Source organism: Cotesia glomerata, linkage group LG2 (assembly GCF_020080835.1).
Source record: "Cotesia glomerata isolate CgM1 linkage group LG2, MPM_Cglom_v2.3, whole genome shotgun sequence".
Classification (NCBI taxonomy): domain Eukaryota; kingdom Metazoa; phylum Arthropoda; class Insecta; order Hymenoptera; family Braconidae; genus Cotesia; species Cotesia glomerata.
Genome location: NC_058159.1, coordinates 7,421,449 through 7,431,103, shown reverse-complemented (window position 1 = coordinate 7,431,103; position 9,655 = coordinate 7,421,449). Strand labels below are relative to the sequence as shown.

At 30.0% G+C, this 9,655-nt stretch overlaps 1 protein-coding gene across 1 annotated transcript; it reads left to right on the top strand.

Annotated features, from left to right (window-relative positions):
* Positions 1–1,010: 1,010 nt before the first annotated feature.
* LOC123259328 lies at positions 1,011–8,945 on the top strand (the record flags this gene model as incomplete). The annotated part of the gene is given in 4 exon segments (XM_044719694.1): positions 1,011–1,211; positions 7,432–7,768; positions 8,426–8,686; positions 8,759–8,945. Coding segments are annotated over 4 exon segments (879 nt in total), but the record flags the coding sequence as incomplete, so codon positions are not given.
* Between the last annotated feature and the right edge of the window lie 710 nt (positions 8,946–9,655).

Here is a 9,655-nt window from a genome sequence, read left to right as displayed (position 1 = left end):
ATATATATAAAACTTTCATGTCACAGTGTTCAGGTTTATGTTACTTGATGACGTCGATTTTTTATACCAAACATTTCTTTTATAAACTGATTATTTTTAGTCTTGTTTCTGCTTAATATGTAATTGCACGCCTCATAATGCGAAACGATCCAAAAAGTGCTCTACTCTAACCTTACCGAAATCAAGCAATGTCTTGAATTAACAATGTCTCTATTAACAATTCCTACAGCATTCATAAAATAATATGAATACATGTCAGTCAAGAAAATACACTTGTTTCGATGCTTTTGACATTTTTTAAAGACATTTGCTTTATTAAATACAAAAAAAATTCCTTGCACGTTTGGGATGTTTGTATGTATGTATGTATGTATAGATTTTTCAACTTTTTTATTATGACACTAAAATGAAAGAAACCTTTCATTACATTTCATTAAACTATAATTGAAAAAAAAAAAACAGTTGGGCTATCTACTACATCTATTATTTTGTGAATTAAGTAGTAATAGGACAATTATAAATTTGAACTAAGAATTTTGGAAAATCTAAGAATGAACGACTATTAATGCTTATTTAGTCGTAAAAAAGTATTATGAAAAATAGATAAATAGTAATTTTTATTATCATTTCTCATTACAATATAAATAATAAAAAATAATTGTACGCAATGCCTTCATCAGAAAACATAAATTTCGATTATCTTATGATTGAAATACGAAAAAATCTTGTTCTTTTACGGTATACACATTCAGTAGCTCTGGCATTCCATCATCGGAGATATGAATGGTACAGCGCCAAATTCTACTAAATCTGTGAAATTAAGCTCCTTTAAATTATTTAAAAAATGTCATGGAAACTTTTTTGTTTCCGTAAACTAACAAGGATATGATAGTATAAATAGATGCGCAGAATGAGGTAGAAATTTTTGGTGATCGTAAAACACTTTCTTATGCCTCATATTATGAGTCGTGCAATAAATCTATCATTTAATAAAACAATAATTGCTTTAGGCTTTACCATTATGCTGGGTGCTGATGACGAAGAAGTCAACCATTGCGTATAAAACGGCACTTTCTTATTTTAAAACAGAATTGGCAACACACATAACTCCACAGACTATTATGACTGATTTTGAAGCGGCACTAGATAACGCTATCAAATCTGTGTTTCCGGAAGCTGTCCATACTGGATGCTTTTTTCATTTCTGTCAGGTTAGTTCAGACATAAGCAAATTAATGAATGACACAAAATTTATGTTTAATATACTCTATTATAAAAATTTATTATTTCTTATTCAAAGTTTATTGAAAATATTTCACAAAATAAGGTCTATTTTTTCAAATTAACCATTGGTTTATACTTTTTCAATGGATATTTTTAAAACTGCATATCTATATTTTTCAGACAATTGAAAAAGGTAAAGTTCATAATTTGTTACGTCAATCGACTAGTTTAGAAAATACCGGTTTTTAATGATTCCGAAAATTAAAAAAATTTTATATTTTTCAATCTTGGTCTGTTAATAACTTGATTGCGATAATTTCTTTGATTTCTGTAAATTGCATTTAAAGGTTTATTATATTTTCTTTAATTTTCACTTTAATTAGTCCCTCGACTGAAGAGATAAGTCCATATGCAATTTGAGGTCTCAGGCTAGAACCAATTTTATTTTATATATTTTTAGCCAAGATATACGAAAAAGTCTGTTTTTTTTATCTACGGTGTCACAAATAATTCTTATGAATTAATTATATGTTTAAAATGAAATAAATCGTGAACCGTTGATTTAACGGTAAAGTTTATTTGAAAAAAAAAAAAAAAAAAAAAAAAAAAAAAAAAAATGTATAATGTTCAGAATGGAAAAATACGCTAAAAAGGCATTATGTATTTTTTTCATAGGACCAATATTTTTGAAGATATCGCGAAAAACATAGTCCCGCTATTGGACCTCTCTATCGCACGCAAGTGTTCCCCCCCTCCCTACTTACCGTCAGGTTACCAATAGACAGTGCCACTAGTAGGAGATGCGGACATAAAATAAAGTTTACTTTTTGGTGTCAATAGGAGATTGAGGGATGAAACTTTGAAAAAAAGTTCTTCCCTTAAGGGCTGTTTTTTCGTGTCTATGAGGTGGAAAGACTTTTAAATGGTCTCATTATTTTTTTTTGTATTCAGAGAAACTCTATCAAGTTTCATCCCCAAATCTTTTATGGACACCGAGAAATGCATTTTTTTAAATCGAAAAATGACGAACTTCGGTAAACATTCGACCTTCAAGGGTTGTTTTTTTGCGTTTGTGGGGTGAAGGACTTTTAAATTGTTTCATTATCTTCTGTACGGTATTAAGAAATACTCTGTCAAGTTTAATCACTTGATCTCCTATAGACACCGAAAAATAGATTTATTCTATGACCGCATCTGCAACTAGTCGCACTGTCTGCTGGGTAGCCTGACGGTGAGTAAAGGGAACACTTGCGTGCGACAGAAGGGTCCGATAGTGAAACTAAATATTTCGCGATATCTTCTAAAATATCTGTCTTCATAAAAAAAAATACATAATTCCTTTTTTGTGTAATTTTTCATTCTGAACATTTTTTTAACTTCCCGCTAAGAAAATCGAAGATTTTCCAAAATCGGGAAGTTATTGGTTTTACCCAGTTTTTCAGAAATCGAGTTCTCATCAGATCTCGACGTTTTGAGGTCCTGGGAAGCTGTTCTGACTATTCCCGCGATGGTGTCCGCGCGGCTGTATGTATGTATATATATATATATATATATATATATATATATATATATATGTGTGTGTGTGTGTGTGTGTGTGTGTGTGTGTGTGTGTGTGTGTAAACCTCTCATAACTTTTGAACGGCTCAACCGATCTGATCGAAATAAGTGGCGATCCAAAGAGTAGCGTTGCCATTATATCTCGTGAGAATTTGAATTGATTCTGTTCGTTAGATTTTGAGAAATTTCAAAAATAAAATTTTCAAAAAATCGTTTTTTTGGAATAACTTCTAAACGGCTGTACCGATCAATTCCAAAAACTACTCCGCTCTTAAACTTGAAAAACCCCGTGGATTGCCGCAAGTCCCGTCAAAATCGGTCGATTTGTTCGTGAGGTATCGAAAACGAAAAATTTCGAAAAAAGTGTTTTTTCAAAATTACTCGGAGATTCTTCATCAAATCGATTTTCTTCATTGCAACTCTTCGACAGAGCTTAAAAATTGACATTGGTCGCCGCCAACTACGTGAAAATCGGTTGATCTATTCAAAAGTTATCGTAGTTTGAAAATTTCAAAAATGGTATTGTATCTCAGACCCATCAGACTTTTGAGCTCGAAGAGCTCAAAAGTGAAGAATAGCTATCTTTTTGAGCTCGGAGAGCTCAAAAACGAAATCAGTGGAATCTTAAGCGTTTAGGTATGGATTCAGCGGGAAGTTCCAGGGATGGCCCGCAGGGTCAACCGTTTTACAGATTTTTTCAGATCAACTTCCGCGTAAAATCAACGGTTTACGAGTTATTTTATTTTAAACATTTAACTTATTTATATCAATTGTTGGCTACCAAAATAAAGTTGGTTCCAGCCGGGGGCCTCAAAATACGTACGAGCTTCCCTCATCAGACGAGGGACTAAAGCTCGTTTACTCTTGCAGTCGTTTTTTTAATTAGTTTCAGTAGACTAGTCAACAAGTGCCTTTTTGGTTTCAACCTTCAAAAATTATGATTTTGGTGTCATTCTATTCGTAATCGCATCTAGAAATTTTTTGTAAAATTTGAAGTGGTGCTTAAAAAAATTACAAAATTTATAAAAAATTAAGTAAAAAAAATTGTGGTTAAGTTTGTTGCGAATATTTCAAAAACTAATTGAAATTTTTGAATTTTGAAAAAAAAAGATCGGAATAGAAGAAATAATTTCCTGAAAAAAGATCAACATTTTCGGTACTGTAAGACTAATATTTATAATTTTTTTAGACGACTGAAAATACGCCCAAAAACGGAAACTCCGGCTAACGTAGCCATGCCCAGTTTGGATCTTAAATAAAAAATTATTATTTACGCTTATTAAATATAAAAATTAAAAATTTTAAAAATTCATTCGCCAACAGAAAAGATAAACGAACAATAATCGTCTGGCGAAAAATTTTTATATCGTGATTTTTCATAAAGTTATCCATTAGTTAATTAAGAATTTGTTATAGCATGAACATGAACATTGCATATGCGATCATTGTTCAATTGTCAACGTGGGATTTTTCTAACGTTCTATAAGGAGTTATTTTTTAGCGGCTTCAGAATAGAATCTCGTTGGAAAAATTGTTAGCTCTCACTTTGTTATTAACAATTTACGGCGGTGATAAATTGAAAATTTGTACAAGTCATTGGAAAAAAAAATTTGTTAAATGTACAAATTGATTCTTTTTTTTTATAAACGGAAGCTATCTAAATTTTATTTTTTTTTTTTATTTCTCACATCCTATCGTTTCAAAAATTATTTTGTTAATTGTAAAACTCGAGCCATGATGACATACGGGCCCATTTAGTTCTTTATAACTTAATCCTCTTAGGATTTTCTTTTGTATCATTTATGGAAAATAGTCTCTCTTTTAGGACATCTGTATTTTATCATTTTATGACCTTATTTTCCTACATGGAAAATATTTCGTCAAACGAATGCATGTCTTGTCTCTTTTTCTTTTTACAACTGTCTCTTTCCCTTAAAGACAAGATTTTATACCTTCTCTAGCTTAGTTCCCTTCACCCACCTTCTCTCGATTACCAATCGCAAAGTATTTTGGTAAAACGACCCGCCCATGGGTGTACTTCCTTTCCTGTAAGACTTCAGAACAGTGCAGCCAGATCGTAGGATTTTTTTACCCCCACTTTGAGCCGTTTTCAATGGGCTTAAACGGGAAGATACCACAAAGTGGGGGTAAAAAAATCCTACGATCTGGCTGCACTGCTTCAGAATGAAAAAGCAAAAATTCTATGAAATGAGTCTAACTCAACCAGTTCTTGCAGAAGCAATTACCACCACAACGTATACCGTGGCTCGTAAACCGAACAAACTGTTCATACCTCAAATACCGTTCAAGTTACCCAATTTTTACATTGTTTGTAATTAAAACGCTAATTAATAAACTATTAGCTTAATATTAATTAATTTATTGAATTTATTCTTTGACTTCATTTTGAATCACCCTGAATTAAAAAAAAGGTTGGAAAATTAAAAACATTCAGGTATATCTTGGTTTAAAAAAAAAACACAAAAAAAAAATTTTGAAACTGAAAAAAAATATTTTTTCCAATAATTTATCAAACTTTTCAATTTATCACCGCCGTAAATTGTTAATAACAAAGTGAAAGTTAACAATTGTTCCAACGGGTTTCTATTTTGAACCCGCTAAAAAATAACTCCTTAGAACGTAAGAAAAATTTCAGGTTTACAATTTAACAATTATCGCATATGCAATGTTCATGTTCATGCTATAACAAATTCTTAATTAACTAATGGATAACTTCATGAAAAATCACGATATAAAAATTTTTCGCCAGACGATTATTGTTCGTTTATCTTTTCTGTTGGCGAATGAATTTTTAAAATTTTTAATTTTTATATTTAATAAGCGTAAATAATAATTTTTTATTTAAGATCCAAACTGGGCATGGCTTACGGTTGCCGGAGTTTCCATTTTCGTGCGTATTTTCATCCCTCTGAAAAAATTATAAATATTAGTCCTACAGTTCCAAGAATATGGATATTTTTTTCAGGAAATTTCTTCTTCTCTTCGAATCTTTTTTTAAAATTCAAAAATTTCAATTACTTTTTGAAATATTCGCAAAAAAATGAACCACCTTTTTTTTACTTAATTTTTTATAACTTTTGTAATTTTTGTAAGCACCACTTCAAATTTTTCAAAAAGTTTCTTGACACGATTACGAAAAGAATGACATCAAAATCATAATTTTCGGAGGCGAGTTAAAAGTTGGAACGAAAAAGGCACTTGTTGACTAAACTATAGCAATGAAATCTTCTTCCATTCCGGCTCCCGAATCGTCTTTTTTGGTTATTTATTCAATCTATATACAGTACAACCTGGTTATAAGTTACTCGATTATAAGTTACTTCCCCTCAATTTTCTTTCACTCATCTCGAGATGATACCCCCACTACTGTTCCGCTGACGATGTTTTTCGGTAATTGTAAAGGATTTTGCTCCGGCAGTCCTTTTATAAGTTAATCAGGTAAATTTATATTTTTAGTCTTAAAAGTATTATAATTATTTATAATTAAATTATTTATTCATCAATAATCGAAATTAAATGATCTAAAAGTAAGAAAGTATGTTATTTATTGAAAGTAAATAAATACAAATACCATTATTAGTAGAAAAAACATTAATTTTATTTTATAGTTAAAAAAGTACACAATTTCATAATTATGCATGTATTTAAAACACTATTTATTTATTAATGACAAGAAAGATAACAAGAAAGATGCAAAATTGGATGATAAACTCTGATAACATATAAATCTGCTGTAAATATTTTAAGTTAATTTAATAAATAATCTCAAATAAATAGCACTGTACGTAAAGAAAAGACAAACGTCAAGTAACTTATAAAAAGACTGTGGGCGCAAACACGAACACAACGCACACATACGCGTAAATTCGGCCGATCGTGGAGTTAAACATAGTGGTGGGGGACAATTTTTTCTAAGAAATTTTTCTCCTACAGCCCCAAAAAGTTACTTATAACCAGGTTGTACTGCATATATAAGAGTTCTCCGTTTGGTACGATTATATTTTTCTCCATTCACTAGTCCAGGCGAGATGTAATCAAGATAGCGGACCAAGTATATTAAACGAAATAGAGGACGATTTTGAAAATTTTTTTTTCGATTTTGCCTGAATAAAGATTTCCAGAATAGTTGAACAGGTCTCCCGGCTTGCTTTTTATTATCTTAAAAGGAAAAATTTAGTGCTTAGTTATCTTCTAAATATCTCGGAAACTATTGAGAAATCGGGAAAAACAATCTAAAAAAAAATTTTAATTAAGAATCAAAGAAAAATATGAGACCACTCCGAAATCTGCATGACCAACAGTTTACGGGAAATAAATTTTTGAATGCAAATTAACTATTCGCCACGCGCGCAGGAGTAAACAATTACCCGGAACTTTTTGAAAAATTCATGAATTAAAAAATTTTTTTTTCTCATCAATAACTTTTACAATTTGAGCCGCTGGACGAAAAGTTTAGATCGAGAAAACTATTACTTTATAAGCGACGGCTATTAGTTGACTTCAGGGTCATATATTGTTGTTAGCTTTAAAAAAATAATTCTCACAAAAAATGAGATCTCAATTTCAATTTTAAGTACCGGCTAAATTAATTTAAAAATATAAATTTTCTACAAAATTTTCTACAAACAGGCGATAACAAGAAAATTAAAAAGTCTCGGACTCCTAAAATTAGTTCAAAATTGGAAGTATGGAAAAATATTGATCAGAAAAATAATGGCGTTGGCTTTATTGCCATCAGTTGATGCTTTGGACGGGTTTCAATGGATAATAACAAATATTCCTAATAATGTGAAAACATTATTCGAGATGTTCTTATTATATTTTGCTGACCAATGGATTAAAAAATCTCCACCAACATTATGGAGCGTTTACGGTCTTCTTCATCGAACTGATAACCTTGCTGAAACCTATCACAAAAAGGCGAATCTACGATTTGGCTCTCATTCTCCGATTTGGAAGTTTACAGGTAAAATGCATAATTAGTAAATCTACTTATACGATCTGATTTCTTATAAAACTAAAATTTAATCTGTGAGCGCTGAAAAATAAAATTTACATATATTTTCATGCATATATGATATAATTGACAATCACTTTACGAATAAATCGACTTCACATGTTTCATCTCGAATTTTATTTTGGAATTTTGGGATAAGCTAATTACATTTATGTTTTTTAAAAATTCATACTCAAATTAATATATTCATACTTAGTATTTTAGAGTGTGTTTCCTATAAAAATATTTTTACCATACAATATAAATACTGATAAATTTATTGTCCTTGCACTATTTGTTTTTAATTTATTGTACGTCTTATGACCCTTAGCACTTGTAGTTACTAAGAAAGTTTATGTACCTATCCATATTTTAGTTCGGTTTATTTATTTGCACAACGTAAGCGCGATGGTTTTCTGTTCTGAGTCAGAAATGCCGCGAAACTTTTAAAAGTATTTTTATTTATTTGTAATGAAATAAATTAGTGAAGCGTATATTTTTGGATTTTTCAAACTTTTTAGGCGTATAATAACTCACCAAATGATAAAATAAATAAGTATATGAGATTGTTGGAAATAAATAAATTTCTTTGTGTATTAATTCGATTACTACTATGTTTCTATTCAGAGAATTTAACTGCTTTACAAGCTGTTACTCACATTGAGTATTTGTCATTACGCAATGGTGACAATATTGTCAGACCACGTCCGTCTCGCACACAGGAAATGGATATGAAAATTCTAAGAGCATGGCAACTGTTTAATGACAATACCTTGGATGTTCCTCATTTTTTGGCTTGTGCGAGTAACTTTTTGCAATCTTTTCAACGAGATATTACTCACAATGTAGTAATGGAACATGATGGTGATCAGCAAAACAACGCATTTGGTATTACTTTTGATAATTAATTTTTTTCATATGATAAAATTATTTATATAAATATATTATTTTATATTTTAGATAGTGATGATGGCATTATGAACAATAATTATGATAACCATTTGGTATTTCTGGAGCTAGATATTATGCAAAATTACTAAATAAATTATATTACTCGGTTCACTTTTTACAAAAACCTTTTTCAAAATGTCGATCAATATTTAGAACTATGTAAGTTATTACCAAATAAAATATTAAAATTTTCATATACCCGAATTTGAATAAGTTATTTAGAAATATGTCCTCAATGTAAAAGTAATTTATACGTCATTTAATCACTTTCACTATATAAAATGCAACTTGGTAATCGGTGACAGATTTAGTTTCTACGTCAACTAATTCGATATTTCCAATTATATTATCCCGGGTAAAAAAATAGATAACTTTTTATTTTTCCTTTTTTTTTTTACCCGTGATAATATATTAAAATTCTTATCCTGCACAGACTATTTGTTCTTTTGCCAGATCAAAAGATTGAACTTTGTCCTGCTGAGCAGGAAAAAAAAGTCTTTAGATTCTCCCGGATCTGCAAGACAAAAGTACGAATAACTTTCGGCTTCAAAAGAAAAAAAAAAGAATTTGTTGATGGAATAAAATGTAATATTAGTAGAAAAGTTTAGAAATTTTAATTAAAAAAAACGAATTTTCACTTAGTTGATTTACAAAATTTATTTAATTTCTGTAAAGTGTATAGCTTATGAAGGTCTTTTAATGAGCTGCATGTTACATGTCTACTTTTCGTATTTAGACCAAAAATTGCTTATTTTACGTAATGCTTACTGCATTTTTTGTTTTGCACTCATTTTCTCAATCAGTGGGTTTTTTTTAATTTGTTTTTACGATGAATTCTACTTCTGTTCCAGCTGCTGAATAGCCTTTTTATGGCTTTCAACCTTTAACTTAAATTTAATGTAATTT